Source organism: Eurosta solidaginis, chromosome 4 (genome assembly GCF_040869045.1).
Source record: "Eurosta solidaginis isolate ZX-2024a chromosome 4, ASM4086904v1, whole genome shotgun sequence".
NCBI classification, from domain to species: domain Eukaryota; kingdom Metazoa; phylum Arthropoda; class Insecta; order Diptera; family Tephritidae; genus Eurosta; species Eurosta solidaginis.
In genome coordinates this window covers 69,866,754-69,883,541 of record NC_090322.1, presented here as the reverse complement: position 1 = coordinate 69,883,541, position 16,788 = coordinate 69,866,754, and the positions used below count along the sequence as shown (strand labels likewise).

General features: G+C 34.3%; 1 protein-coding gene across 3 annotated transcripts in view; it reads right to left on the bottom strand.

Moving 5' to 3' along the window:
* The window catches only part of Cph (Chronophage), a 183,978-nt gene that overhangs the window by 23,758 nt on the left and 143,432 nt on the right, over positions 1 to 16,788 (bottom strand). For 2 of the 3 annotated variants that reach the window (XM_067782036.1, XM_067782034.1), the window contains 2 exons: positions 15,343 to 15,531; positions 15,022 to 15,282 (listed from right to left, as the gene is read on the bottom strand). The exons of the other annotated variant lie outside the window; for it this stretch is intronic. In XM_067782036.1, coding sequence (XP_067638137.1) covers positions 15,022 to 15,282; positions 15,343 to 15,531 — 450 coding nt within the window. The remainder of the gene's footprint in view (positions 1 to 15,021; positions 15,283 to 15,342; positions 15,532 to 16,788) is intronic. 3 annotated transcript variants of the gene reach the window in all.

Below are 16,788 nucleotides of genomic sequence, written 5' to 3'. Positions count from 1 at the left end.
GACATAACCTTAAAATTTTACGGAAAATCTTGCGAGTCATACTAGCTTTTTTAACGGTTTTATTTAGCTTGACATGACAGGTTGGTTGGTTGGCTGGCTGGCACGAATTTTGTAATTGAAATTTAAGTAACTTCCCAATAAGCTACAAGCTTGAAAATTGGAATATAGTTCAGAACCCGATGACAATACAATAATAAGAAAAAACGCCGCTAGATGGCGCAAGGATCGAGATATTCACAAAAATCGTATTTGTGGTCCGATTTGGCTCATATTTGGAACACATAATACATACAAGAATACAAAGCGACCTATGGAAAAAAGCGCCGCCAGGTGGCTCGATATATTCACAAAAATCGTATTTTTGGTCCGATTTTGCTCATATTTGGAACACATAATACACACAACAATAGAAAGCGACCTATGAAAAAATCGCCACTAGGTGGCGCAAGGATCGAGATATTCACAAAAATCGCATTTGTGATCCGATTTGGCTCATATTTGGAACACATAATACATAAAAGAATAGAAAGCGATCTGTAAAAAAATCGCCGCTTGGTGGCGCAAGGATCGATATATACACAAAAATTGTATTTTTCGTCCGATTTGGCTCATATTTGGAACACATAATACATATAAGAATAGAAAGCGACCTATGAAAAAAAATCGCCGCTAGGTGGCGCAAGTATCGAGGTATTCACAAAAATCGTATTTGTGGTCCGATTTGGTCCATATTTGCAACAAATATTACATACATGTATAGAAAGCGACATATGATGTCCGATTTGGCTAATATTTGGAACAAATATTACATACAGTCCGGTAGAAGTGACGTCAAAATATTTTGGAGTTGGAGGAGGGACAAGCATACGTGGCGCAGAGTCGAGTAAAGTCTTTGGAAGGATTATGTATTGAGGACTTAGATTGTAACAAAGTGTTAGGAAAAAAGAGTCCTTGTAATAATGAGTCACTAAATGAACTAAATAGAACGAGAAATAGTAGGCAATTAAACAAAGACTAAAAACTTAAAAATAAAATAATAAAAACAATTTTTTAAGTTATACGGTTTTATTGAAAACAATACTTATGTACATGAAGTAATAATAGTACTAAAAGATAGAAAATAATTAGGTAGGTCCTAGCTACTACTCATCATACTCATCAATCTAGGGCGTTGATCAGACAATTAAATAAAAGCGTTGGACGCGTCAAATTTCTATTGATAGTTATATGTATATAAGACCAACTGAACCTTAATCAAGTTATGCTACGCATCACATTTTTATAATTTCTTAGCTCATTACGTGATATTTTAAAACGAGAAAGTCAGTAAGTCCCTAATACTTTTCGTAAAAGCAGCGATATTGGGCCATATGCATAAAGTTAATAAACGCATTCTTTCAAGGCCATTATTTGAAATTTCAATATAATTTTCAAGTGATTACTATCGAAAAGAGACTTCAATACTTTTATGCATTTGACCCATTTCATAAAATTAATATTGTGATCCTTAAACAAAGCTTTATTTGCATACAAGTGGTCAGGCACACATGGATAGCATAGATGGAAATCATAGCATTGAATCCTCCTTAAAGATATTCTGGACGAAATATGTGGAAACAGTATCTTTATCCTTTCGTTGTGAAAGAGAATTACCACATTGTGCCACTAAACGCTATAAAAGGGATGTCATCAGCAGAGCACATTTGAGTAGTTTACAACAAGCTCCATACCCTGGTATCGCGAAAAAAGGTCAGGAACGAACGTCATATTTTGTGATGACTGCAAATAAATATATTGTGTCACAACTTCGATCAGATACCTGTGAAGGATTTCCCGTATGTAATGGTGTGGTAGTTAACAAGAAATCAGGAAGTTGGTAAAATTTTATTTCTGGAAGCTTACGCTATCTCCACCGCCTTCGTTGGCTGCATTACAGACGGCATTTCATCAAGCATTGAGGGCCTAAACGAGCACAGTAATCAGGGTCCGTATTGTGTTATACAATCACGTATCGAAAAGCAATTTCACCCAAACTATAAATCGTAAACTGTCAAAAGACTCGTAAAAGTGATAATAAGCTATGGATCTTATGAGTAATGGTGCCTAATTTCACATATTTCCCTAATCCGGTTACGCATTTCTGAGTTATTGCGATTTAAAAAATTGATTTCGATCACGGATCGTATACCGCGATACGTGCCCTGGAACACATTTTTTTTCGTCAAGTAATACTACACCATTGAGGCTCTTGTTTTAAAATTTAAAATATCCTTCAATTCCACGGTAGTTTCTGCAACAGTTTGAAAGGTCATCAGAAAACCTATCTTGATGATTTCGCCAGCATCGCGTTCAGTAGCCCCTCAGTCGTCGTCCGTTAGTCGATGGGTTAAGGTCACTAGATCAAAATCGCCTCTTCTTTTTTATTACTCATTTTACCAGAAAATGTTATTACTCCTGAGTATTTTAAATCCTTATATACTTAAAGTAAATTTACTTTTTCAAAAAGCCTTATATTAATAAAGAGCTTTTTAAAGCATGTGAGTATTTGTATATATGAAATACTATGTATCTGTACGCTGCATATCATAGCCCAGTTCAGCTGTTTTGTCTGTAGATGTATCCCTAGAGTTAGGAGTCATTACGAACAATAGAAACTAAAGGTCAACGATGCAAAAATTTTTAAATGAGAAGAGGGCTAAGATGTCGTCGCAATTGTGTGTGGTTTCTTCAACTTCACTTTATATTGTTGCCTTACAATCATCATAAACATTAACTCTTTTTCTAAACTCGTGCCCTTCGTTAGGAATAACAAAAGAACTTCTATTCTGTAGCCATTTCAAATGGTTCAAGTCATTGTAAATGCGTGTGCACGTGTTTTATGGAACTAAGAAGAGTTTGTTTTTGGCCGGCAGTGCGTACACGTCATCCTTTCACGTACAATTAGTCAAGATGTATAACTTTTGATCTTCTGTTGTATATCCATGTGGTCATATATGTATGTATGTACATATGTAGACGTAATAAGTCCGTTTTGTTGAAATAGTATGCCAATACATGCATTCCCATGAATATACATATTTGCATATTTATAAATATAATAGTACAAGTTTGGTTGAATCATTTGCACAATTTGCTTTTCACCGTAGCAAAATCTTATACTTTCCATAATACCTTATCTTATTATGTCATTGTTCATTATTGTAACTTCGCGAATTAAAGTCATGCGAAAAATCAATTTATGTTGTGATATCGGTTATATGATCTATGGGGCACATATCATTAGTAATCAATTGGACTCGGAATTATAATCAGGATGGCAACCACTTCAAAAATGGACGGTGTTGAAGCCAAATTAGGAAAAATGTGTACCAGTATAAAAATCAGTTTGTAGTAAACCTGAACCATCGGTTTGAAACAAACAAATTTCAAGAAACTGAGACAAAAAATCTTGAACTTCCCTTTAGCCACTTTAACCACTTTTTATATAGTTTTTTTTTTTTTTAATGTTTGCTTGATTGACTGCCCAAATTTTCTCTATTAACTGGATTTTATAAACGAACATTAATATGCAGTATATTGGAACGATTTTCCGTCATCCCTTGTCAAATTTGGTTTTGAGACAAACCGGTTTCGGCATTGTGCCATCATCAGTGTCGATTTTCGTTCTGATCTGTTGTTGTCATTTGTCCTGTATTTATAGTTCGTAGGTATATGAGCAGGTATTGTCAAATTGATGCTTGTGTATATTTAGTTATGTGTATGTGCTGTGTGTTCGTTCAGAACCGAGGGTGGTTTACTAATCGATTTGTGTGGCTGACTGGGGTAGGTAGAAATCTGTGATTTTAGTCGTTTGACCTTCTTTGTCGGTTTTTTGTTTTGGTGTGTTAATTGTTTTGTGTTTATTTGTTGTTGTGCGTTTGTCTGTTGTACCTGTGTGATTAAGTTGTTTCCTGTAAACAAGTTTTAAAGGCTCGAATATTGTGTCAGAAATGGTGTTTATCTGTTCGTTTATTATTCTACCGTCGAATGTTTTCTGTTTGTAGATTTCCATGTTTTCGAGCACGTTGAGACGTCGGCCCTTTTCTTGTATGTGAAGAACCCTAACTGTTTTATTGATGTTTGCTGGGGAACATTCATTCTCGAACATGTGATTCGCGAAGTTAGACTCGGGTATAATGTTTGGATTCCGTATTTTTTTGTTGTAATCTCTAATATGTTCTCTGAACCTCGTTCTTATTTGCCGTCCTGTTTGTCCTATGTAACTATGCTGGCATCCGCAGGTAAGCTTGTATACGCCGTGGCTGCTAAACGGATCCTCTGAGTTAATGTTAGTTCTTAGTTTTCGCCCTAGATTGTTCGATGTTTTGAATGCTGTGTTAATGTTGTATTTTTTAAAGAAATTTGCCAATTTATATGTGGCTTTTCCAGTATATGTCATAGTCGTCCAGCTATTATTTTCTTTTTCATTATTTCTTTTTGGTTCTCCATTTGTCCTTCTGAGCTTATCTACTAGTGCTTTTTTATATCCGTTGTTTGCAGCGATATTATATATGACCTCAAGTTCTCTCTTATATGCCTCTTGTGTAAGAGGTGTTCTTTCAAGTATATGTACCAAGTGCCTTAATGCTGCATTTTTATGATGTTGAGGGTGATTTGAGGTATTGTGTATTATTGTGTCGGTGGCCGTTGACTTTCTATATATGTCATAGTTAAATCTTTTGGCTTCTTTATCAATATTTATCGTGAGGTTTAGATAGTTGATTCCTCCGTCTTTTTCGGTTTCCATTGTAAATTTTATATTGCCGTGCTGTTTGTTGAGGTACTCCAGTACGAGCTCTTCGTTATTAGTAGTTAAAACGCATATTATGTCATCCACGTATCTAGCATAAAATGACACGCCTAATTTGGACTTCAGCTCCTGTATGTACTTTTCTTCCAGATTTTGCATGAACACTTCCATAAGAATTGCTGATGTGGGGCTTCCCATTCCAAGACCGTTTGTTTGTCTATATATTTTATTGTTGAATTTAAAATAGTTTTGACGTAAAGTGGTTCTTAGCGTATTTGTGATTTGCACACTTTTTACTTTGTTTTTTGTGTTATGACCTATTGTTGAGCTAACTATGTCCAAAGTCTCCGATAGTGGTATAGATGGGTATAGATCTTTTATGTCAAAAGATACCAATTTGCTGTTTCTTGTTAGCTCTACGGTCTCGAGTCTCTCTATTAGTTCTGTTGTGTTAGCTATTGCATATTCGTTCCTTAGCTCCAGAGTGTCTATCAATATCGTTTTTAAATATTTGGACAGTTTGTAACATGGTGCCGATTTAAAATTAATGATGGGCCTCATTGGCGTGTCCGGCTTGTGGATTTTTGGTAGCGCAACCAGTGGAGGAGCCGAAGGGTTCATTTGGACCAATCTATGTGCCATGTTAGAATCTACTATATTTGTTGCATTTTTTATAGCAACTTTGATTTGTTTTTGGTATTCATCTGTGGGATCCTCTCTCATTCTACGACATTTCATTTCCTCTATGAGATCCTCGGTTTTGGATATATATTTCTCTTTTTCGATTAGCACAGTGGTGTTTCCTTTGTCCGCTTTCGTTGTGACAATATTGTTTTTCCTTAGTTTATGCCGTAGATTCTTTATTGTTTTCTCCTCTGTATTCGGTTTTTGTCCTTCCTGTGCTTTCACCTCCTTTCTTATGATTTCTCTGCACATGTGTCTTGCGTGCTCCTGTTCTTCCTGTTGTATCAATGATATTGCGATCTCCGCATCTACAATCGCTTGCTCCGTTTTTCTTACTGTATTCTGGTCCATGATATTGTGCTTCAGGCCCTTTTCGAGAAGTTGTGCCTCTTCCTTGGTAATGGCCACTGTTGTGAGGTTAACGAACTTGTCATGAAACTGGTGAGTGTTTTGGTTTTGGTTATCCTCTCGTCGTCCTGCAAGCTTGTCCAATTTTCGGTTCAGCGACCTGTATTTTTGTTGTAGTTCCTGATCGACCTCTGTCTTAATGCGGTCGAAGCATTCCATTAATACAGTCGTAGGTAGTTGTTCTGCCAATCTTAAATGGATAGATAATAACTCGGCATTTATCTCATCCTTCTTCGAGTATAAGATTTCCAACTCATATTTTAAAAAAATATGAATTTCTTTAAAAATACAACATTAACACAGCATTCAAAACATCGAACAATCTAGGGCGAAAACTAAGAACTAACATTAACTCAGAGGATCCGTTTAGCAGCCGCGGCGTATACAAGCTTACCTGCGGATGCCAGCATAGTTACATAGGACAAACAGGACGGCAAATAAGAACGAGGTTCAGAGAACATATTAGAGATTACAACAAAAAAATACGGAATCCAAACATTATACCCGAGTCTAACTTCGCGAATCACATGGTCGAGAATGAATGTTCCCCAGCAAACATCAATAAAACAGTTAGGGTTCTTCACATAAAAGAAAAGGGCCGACGTCTCAACGTACTCGAAAACATGGAAATCTACAAACAGAAAACATTCGACGGTAGAATAATAAACGAACAGATAAACACCATTTCTGACACAATATTCGAGCCTTTAAAACTTGTTTACAGGAAACAACTTAATCACACAGGTACAACAGACAAACGCACAACAACAAATAAACACAAAACAATTAACACACCAAAACAAAAAACCGACAAAGAAGGTCAAACGACTAAAATCACAGATTTCTACCTACCCCAGTCAGCCACACAAATCGATTAGTAAACCACCCTCGGTTCTGAACGAACACACAGCACATACACATAACTAAATATACACAAGCATCAATTTGACAATACCTGCTCATATACCTACGAACTATAAATACAGGACAAATGACAACAACAGATCAGAACGAAAATCGACACTGATGATGGCACAACGCCGAAACCGGTTTGTCTCAAAACCAAATTTGACAAGGGATGACGGAAAATCGTTCCAATATACATAATTTATCCACCCTGTCGGAAAATCAACCAAACAAGATAAGTCATTAATATGCAGCCTGATTTTCTATAGACACATTTACAAGAAAGGTTGGTTTGAAACACAAATGTGCAATTCAATTTATCTACGGCGAGCAAAAAACAAACCTTTTTTTCCATTCTCTGGCCATCCGTGAAAGCCATTCTCCCTGTCAGTCTTATTGACAGGTAGGTATATAAGTACTCTTCACTTGTAGGAATTCCCAATAATCTGGTCAAAAACTCTCTGTCCACCTTTCAAGCAAATCAAGTTATAAACGAAGTGCTTCGAAAAGTTCTATAATTGGTGGATTTCCGGGTGAAAAGTATTATATCTGATAATCTAGACATGCATGGGTGTATTTATCAAATTTCAAGCAAATCGAACAGTAAAACAATTTTTTTTGATACTTCGGCTGCTGGCTGATTTTTATGCAGTTACATGGTTAAGACAATATTCAAAGAACAAACAAATAAAACGGATAGATGGTTTCGCAGTTTATCCTGGACAATAACTTGTCCAGAAATAATATATAAGGGACCAGCATACACGGCAGAGGTTTTCCAGCGCGAAAATTGGCTTGTCGTTATTTGAAAAAATTAACGGTTTTATTGAAAACAATACTTACATTAAGTAGTAATAATAAAAAAGATAGAAAATAATTAGGTTTGTCCTAGGTACTAGTTATCACTATAGAAAATAATGATTTTCTTTTTAATTTGGATTAATATATTTAAACATTATATTTTTTTTGAGATATTTTTGATGACTTCAAATATTTTAATTTTTTGATAATTAAAAATAAACAATCAAATAATAATAAATTTAAAATATAAAAAGTATATTTGTTACAAGCAGATAACTCTACATATACTCCCCCTCCAGTGAAGCGAAAAATTTATTTATTTTTTATTGTTAATTTACAGTGTATATTGTGTGAATTCTGTTTTGTACTTTGGAAAATGTTTGAATTTTGTGTTTTAAATATATTGTAATTATTTAGTTTTTAAATTGTCAGAATTTTGGGAAAGTGTTTATGTAATTGTGTTAAGGTTACGTTGGTATTTATGTAAGAATTAAATCTTTTGACGATTCGATGTACTTGATAGTTTATTTTTATTTTTAAATTTTTGGTAGGTGTTGTTATTATTTATTTATTGTATTAATATTTTATGTATATTAATATTTGGTTGTGTTATTGCTATATTGTTAAAGGTTTAAAATGTCTTAATACCTGTTTGTGAAATATTGTCAATTATAATGATACGTTTGAAGAAACTAGAATGAGGTTGAATGATAGAAGATGGCAACTTTGTGTGCACAATCACTCAAAAATTAAAACTTGTAATATGCAGAATACATGTTCAATATATAATTGTACTCTGCATAATGTATGTCCAAGTTGTTGATAAGCAATGAAAAGTTGATTCCTTTATTCGTTTGAGGGTGATATCAAATTGTCATTGAATCGTGTCCTGTTAATGATTTTAATATTGAGTTTTTATATTATTTTAATTTCAATATGAAAGAATTGATATTTGGGAAAATATGTCAATAAAAATTATTTTAAGAAATCTTTTGAGATTTTTTTAAAATTGATTCTAGTAATTAGTTTAATTTAAAAAATTTTAAGTTATTTCTTTTCTTGTAGTGTATTGTGTTACTTTCGAATTGAAAATTTATTTATTTGTATTGCGGAGTATGTATGCTTCTTGTAAAATATTTTATATGTGTATACGATAAATATTCTTGATTATAAACTGGAGAAGAAGTGTACATAATTCAAATGTACTTAATTAAACTATCATTTAGAAAAATTAATTACATTTTTGTATATATTTAATAATTTTATAATTCATATGTATTAAAATATAAATTTAATATTAATAAAAATACGTACTATTTAAAAAAAAAGTGAAATTTTGAACAAAATAGCTCACCAAAAGTTGAGGGTAGGTAGATACTGGAGTTAAAAACATAAATTGATATTGGGTTTGAATGTTGTTATTTTGAATAGAAGAAACTTATTGCTCCAAAATAATCCTCAAGTATATTTTGACGGTCTTTGATTACATATAGTAATTTTCTCCATGCTCTTTTAAGATCAGAAGTTGGATACGATGTAGTTGTAATATGTTCGGCTGATATTTCGACTCACATAAGAATAACAATGAGACTCAAAATCGTAAGCATTAGTATTGCAAATAGAAATTGTCAACGTTTATTCCAATGTTTGCAATAATCCACCCATAACATCCATTTGCAACGCACCCAATGATAATTCGTTAGAAATAAGTCTTCATCACTGCTATCGGATGTCATTTCCATATTAAAAAATGTCTTTTATTTTAAATATGATTAAAGTTATGGCACAAATACAATGTTCTTAGTAGTATTTTATCTTGTTAATTTGGATTTTTGTTTGTAATAGATTGTACAAATCAAATAATTGTAACTTTCACAAACTTTAATTTAGTTTTTAGTATTAGCACTTTTTTATTTAAATTTTAGTGGTTCTTCTAGTTGTATGAAAACGCATTGAATTAAATTTTTAAAATTTCTTTGAAAGTCATATTAAAAAGTCTTCACTGATGTGCTGTGCACATTTGCTGAAACCAGAGATAGTCTGCAATTGGTTCAGGCAGCTAAAACAAATTTTCTTTGGTAGCACGTCACTTAGCTGCACTTCTATTTGCGGTATTGTATTGGTCAGTAGCTTTACGATACGTAAAGCGTCACATTCAGCAATTTTATCAAATATAGACTTAGATAAATTTAGGTCCGTTGGTAGGGTCGCCATTATAGAAAATAATAATTTTCTATTTAATTTGGATTAATATATTTAAACATTATTTTTTTTTAAAAGATATTTTCATGACTTAAAATATTTTAATTTTTTGATAATTAAAAATAAACAATCTAATAATAAATTTAAAATATAACAAGTATATTTGTTACAAGCAGATAACTCTACAATCACACTCCTCATCAATCTAGTGCGTTGATCAGACAATTAAATAAAAGCGTTGGACGCGTTAAATTTCTATTTATAGTCATAAGTAAGTCCAACTGAACCTTAATCAAGTTATGCTACGCCTTACATTTTCAGAAATTTCACGCGCCCAACGCTTTTATTTAATTGTCTGATTAACGCCCTGGATTGATGAGGAGTGTGATGGCTAGTACCTAGGACCTACCTAATTATTTTCTATCTTTTAGTAATATTACTACTTAATGTAAGTATTGTTTTAAATAAAACCGTTTAACTTAAAAAATTTTTTTTAGTTATTTTATTTTCTATCTTTTAGTATTATTATTACTTAATGTAAGCATTGCTTTCAATAAAACCGTTTAACTTACAATTTTTTTTTATTTATTTTATTATACTGAAATTTCACTAGCAAATTTGAATTTATGTGATCCAAAGTATTCTGACGTCTCTTCTAACGGGACTAGAATTTTTATACCGAAATTTCACTAGCAAAATTTGAACTTATGTGCTGCAAAGTATTTTGACGTCACTTCTACTGGGAAATTAATTTTTTACAGAAATTTCACTAATAAAATTTGAACTTATGTGCTCCAAAGTATTTTGATGCACTTCTACCGGACTGTATATAATATTTGTTCAAAGAGCCAAATCGGACAGACAAGTACGAGTTTTTTGAATATCTAGAGTGAATTTTTTTACTAAAGCTGTTTCTATTCCTGTATGTCAAATATGATTTCCAAATATGAGCGGAGATTTTTTTCATAGGTCGCTTTCTATTCATGTATGTATTATGTGTTCCAAATATGAGCCAAATCGGACCACGAATATGATTTTTTTTCATAGGTCGCTTTCTATTCTTGTATGTATGTGTTCTAAATATGAGCGAAATCGGACCACAAACATATTTTCGTGCAACTAATTCAAAATTAACCCTGCTTCAACGGTATTTCTCCCAATCCTCTAATTTCGCTCACGAAAAGATTAAGCAATTGTTTTTCATAATTTTTCATTGTATTTTGTTATTTTATGTGCCAAATTCGCAGTTGCGTATTGCATATTTAGTCGAAGCATATAAACAAGCAGTGCAATCCGTGCACTTTGCAAGACTAAGCGAATGCCCTTATTGATGACACGTAGGGGTACCCCCTTTAATTCAAAGTTCATGGTAATCGGAGGACAAAAGTGTCTAAATGCAACAGGGTTAGGTGATCCCAAAAAAAACCTTGCGCCATTCATGTGGAAAAAAATGTTAAACACCCTTTGGAAAGAAAAAAGGCCAAAAATTTATGCAAAATTTGAGAGACTTGATAATATACACGTTGACTAAAATTGATTGCGCTACAAAACTGCATACTCAAAAAGTTCTAGATACTTTAAATAAAAAAATCGAAATTTTCATGCAGATTTCTCGAGTTTTCGTGAATGTCTTTGGGATTGAAATGCATAGTTTCAAATCAACAAATCATTAAATTGCTTTGTTAAATAATCGAAACTGACTACAAATTTCCACTGCTATTTTCGTGTTCGCAGCTGTATCTCTCAAAATTTAAAGTATTCCCTGTTTAAAATCAGTCAAGATCAAATTGAGTAAATGCAGTATATTGTGACTGAATTTAAATATCAAAGTGCACTTGTTATAAATTTAAAATTATTTACCCCTATATTACCTTTCAACCCTCTTTTTATCTAATGACCATTGACCATGAGTTTCAGGTCAAGCCAAGTATCACAAGCAATTTAATTATAAATTGTCAGCATCTTTGTTGTAATGTCAAACAATCAAAATGTTTGTGATCTATGTATGTTCTTAATACCAACCCTGTAGGAAAAATCTCTAGTTCAAAACTGGTGCGATTCCAGTGTATTGTGAGCCACTACTATACCCTTTTTTAGTTTTAGGTCATACAGTTGCACTTAAACTTCAGAAAAGTTCAGATTTTCCATTTTTAGTTCAGAGAGTTACCATTGAAGTTCAGAAAAATGCATTCGAATCTCAAAAAATTATAATTGAACCTCAATTGAAAATTCTGAGCTTCAATTTTAATGTCTGCATCAGAAACTACCGAAGCTGTTCCCTCAAGGATTTAGGCATGTGTAAACGAATTGACTTAAATATAAGTTGCTTGCCATTGTCTAAGGTCCGCTTTTCAGTACCAGTTTAAACTACACTTAAAGTTGACTAGAGTTTAGCCCTGCCGATTTAGCCGCTTAAACTGAGATGAGCAGTAAAATTGTATGTTATCGAGCACAGTGTCAAGGTAAAATAAACTCTAATCAACTTTAACTGGAGCTTAAACTAGCACTGAAAAACTGGACACAAATGTACTATGTTTATCTATGGCGAAAAAATTCCCTTGGTGGAACCCTTTTACCGCCAATTTGCTTCCTTATATCCTATGGAGCTTACGTAAGGGAAAAGTCTTTAAAGTGCATAGAAAGAAGCATACCTACAGGTACTTTCCAGTACTTTTACAATTCAGACAAAAAACTGTAAACAGTTCGAGTTCATTTCACAACTAAATATTGTTTGGTTATGCAAATAATACAAAATTTCAATTTACTCGTATATGCATGCTTCAACAGGACATGGGTCAAGGTTTCCCTCTTTAGATGGCAGTAAAAGAAAATGCAGCGTGCCCAGCTTATACGATATTTTTTCAGACGTCGTAGAGTACATGAAGGCGGACGATTGTCACCATCTCAAGTTCAACACGATGGGACTAATATTAAGTATGTTGCAAATAGCTATTATAGGGGCACTGAGAAATATGTGCAGATTGTGATCCACAGTTAAAGATCAAGGACCCGATATATTTGCGCCGTCAGTGTAATTTTTCGTTCTGATCATCGTCCTCTGGTCTATATGGTAGCTCTTTTTTATGTTTGAAATTTGATATTTGAATCAAGGTTGAAAAGTACGGATGCAATTAACCGGACAGGTGAAGTCAATACTACAAAATAGGGTCGCATTTGACTAATCTCGCCCTCATAAATTTAAGTGTTGCTTCTTGACTTATCTGCAGCACTGAATTTTTCAGTATCATAAGTAATAACGCCTGTGCTCTGCACTTTCTTATGTGGAAGAGTGTTCACATCCAAAGAATATAGAAACATTGCTGACGTCAATGAGATGATGGACGATCTGGAATTTTATCATGAGTTTCCGGAAGAGTATCTGGCAGGCTTATGTTACGGAAACTAGGGATTGGCGGTATACGGTTCCAAGAACCAACACTTATCTATGTGAACCACGCGTTGAGGTAGGCTCATTGAGCAGAAAGAGGTGGCTGGTGTAAAAATATATAGCGATAGAGGTTTTACAGCAACGATGCTTCAACAAATCAAAGCTTATAGATTTACATGATGGCAAAAAATACTTTCGACTTATCAGCACTTGGTTTTAAACAGCTCTGGCGAACCCTGGAAACGTTTAGAAAAAGCATGAAATAATCCCAGCTGTATGATCAAACCCGACAGACATTGTTCAGACTTCCTCTATCTATACACCTGCCTCTCCTCCGTCTAACGCTCTTCCTCACATATTTCCTCTTTCCTATGCATTTTCTAGTTCATCTTAATCGCCTTATCCAATTTCCCTATTGCTTTCATTATTTCGTAAATCTTTCTCTTACTGTTCCCGCTCTGGCTCTTGTCCAAGTCTAACTCTCACTATTACCCTTTTACTTATCCTTATTCTTAACCGTACTGTTCACCTCTTTTTAATACTTTTTCTCAACCCATTGTCCTTGTTCTTACTTTCACCCTCACTATCCAACTTCCTCTTATTCTCTTAACTTTTTCGACTTTCTTCCAAATTCCTCTAATTTTCCTTCCCATTTCCTCTGCTTTCTCTTTTCTTTCATGTCCTCATTTCTAATGTGGAGATATACCGAGTTTGGCTTTTTTCGCAATTACATTACTCACGTGGTAAAAAAGTAGTGAAAGAGTATCAACGATTTTCCCTGCCTACTACTTTAAAATTCATGACTGGATTTAGAGAGCAGTAAAATTTTGGTTGTTGTACTGATTTCCCCTGTTTGGTTTTACTGCGTAATGGTTGAAAAGAAAGCTCATCAAAATTCTAACTTTTTTATTTTGTACTGCCTTGCCGACAGTTTCCACTCATTAAGGTTTTTTCTTTAGGTAGAAATTGAGGCAACTCGCACCCAGCCTAAATATGAAATACAAAAACCCAAGCTATCGAATTTTGAACTAGAGATAATCTAGTTACAATCGAGGTAGTAGTTATATGTTACTTTAGAACTAGTTATGAGCCCTAAATTATTAACACTAGTTACTGACTTGGATGTTGATAAAAAATTAGTTTGAAGATTTGACGGAAAAGTCTGTAGGCGATTCTTAAGAATGAACTAATTAAATAAGAGACACAATTAAAAGGTGTAGTCCATACAAACTAGAAATAAAATAAAAACACATGTGGCCGTGTATGTTTGTATGTGCATTCAAAAAACTCTGATTCCTTTGTCATCAATGAGGGCATAACCATTACAGATAATGCTTATCTGTTTTGAACTCATACTTAAAACTTTACAACAGCTTTTGATGTCAGGATTACCTGTTTTTTTATTAGCAGGATTGATATGCTGACTGCATTATTAAGGGTGAACAACGAAAGGTCAAGAGTCACAAACATACAAATACACTCATTGTTTTTGTGCATTGTATTTTTGTTGTACGCTTTCCTGTCAAAATATTGCATGCGTTTTTAACATGCGATTTTTGTTTTTTTTTTTTATACCGCTGACATATCAAATATATCTTTAACATCAAAAACATTTTTGTGAGGAATTCCTTTTTGAATTATGCATTGCGCTGTATGTCAGCAGCTACATATCTACATATGTATGTCACATTGTTAACAAATATAACATATCATACGTTTGTACATATGTAATACTAACTAAGAGCTTAACCGGATATAGTAAAATATAAATCAACTGATTTAAATAAATAATTATATGCAATTAGTTTTATATTAAAAATGCATTACATTGCAACAAACATACCTGTGTGTATTGTATTGGATTCCGCATCCGCCACTTCAATCTTTAGACGTTTTGACATCGGCTGACCGTCGCTATTGTCCCGGCTGGGATCATTTTCATGTAATGCAGTATGAATCCTTGTTTCATCACCGGCAAGTTCATGTTCCTGCTTAATTCGTATAGTATTTATTTTTTCTGTATCGTTTAAATTGGGGTTGGAGTTTTGTGTTGGTGCATTTTTCTCATTCGATGCATCATTCCTCGGTGTTGTATTGTCATTTTCTGTTTAAGGAATGATTAACGAAATTATTTAAAGTGAAGGAAGGTGTACTTCGTACTCACCATCTACTAAACGTTTGGGAGTGCTTGACGCTCCATCAGCTAAGAGATCCGCCGGACTTGGTGGTGGTGTATGAATACGTGATCCAGATCCAGATGGTTTCCGATTACTAATTGAAGCTGATATTGATGGCCTTCTATTAACCAAGCTTAGCGGTCGACCATCATCTGCATCTCTATCAGTGGTTGGAGCTGAATTTAGAAGAAAAAAATTTAGAAACTGGAAGCTATTTTTCTAACGAATGCTGTTTACGTTTTTTGAATAAGTATACGGTAAAACGTATTTATCAAGACATTTATTGATGCACTTAAACACGGTATATTGCAAGGTAAACAATTATTGGTGCTGAACTCATTAAGAAAAAAAGCTGTATGCTTTTTCTCATTATATCTCGACTGCAGTTTCGTAGAAATTTTCTGCCAGTTATTTTGTGAAGTGATGAGAACGCCGATTTCCTGAGAGAATAATAAAATAATTCTGGCCGCTTGGTCCCACCATATGTTCTGTTTATAATAATATTAATAATAGTCATAAAAATAATAGTCATGGGTCATAGAGTCAGTTGCTGCTGCAAAAGGGAAAATACCAGAAAAACGGAAAACAGCTTAATTCTCGGCGACTTAAACCGAAACCGTTTAGCTGATAAGTCTACTGGACCAGCTGCATCCCATTAACAGATATGCGATCTTCAGCGAACCTTACAGGATCAAAGGTAAGTGGCGATGTAGATGTAACAGTCACTGCCGCGATCTCGATCGTAGACGATGCCAGCCACGTAGCAAGTAATGTTTCCGGAAACGGGTACGCATGGGTAACTGATGCGCACATCACACTAGTTAGCCGCTACTTGCCGCTGAATGATAATTTTCAAGATTTCAAAGATAAGGTAGAAGCGACCTGCGCTACTTTAAACCTCGCCTGCAACACCTCAATTTTACGCAAAGAGACGTGGAGAGGTGAAAAAACAATAGAGTAATGGTGTACAATATTAATGAGGAAACTCCCCCAACTGAAACAACCCGACCAAACCACGAACAACATGACTTGTAACCGCTCAGCAAAATAGAGCTACAAATGTACCCTGTACAGTATAAAGCCCGAAATGATACCAGAGTCTGATGGGATATCGCAAAAGACTGGCTGTAAACAGCAGCCCCGAGTTGTTTTTACACATGTAAAACAAATGCCTTAAAGCCAGAATTTTCCCTGCGAGCTGGAACATAACTCACTTTGTGCTAATCCCGAAACCCAAAGGATACCCCGACTATACGTCGTCTTTCTGGCCATCATGCATGCTCGATACGGCCTGGAAAATGATGGAGAGCCTGCTAAGGTAACGACTACTAGCAGCCATTAATGATGGGGTCAGTCTCACAGGCAGCATGGCTTCCGCAATGGCCACTCTATGCTGTTCTTGTTTTTGTAGCGATAAAAACACTCACGAAGTG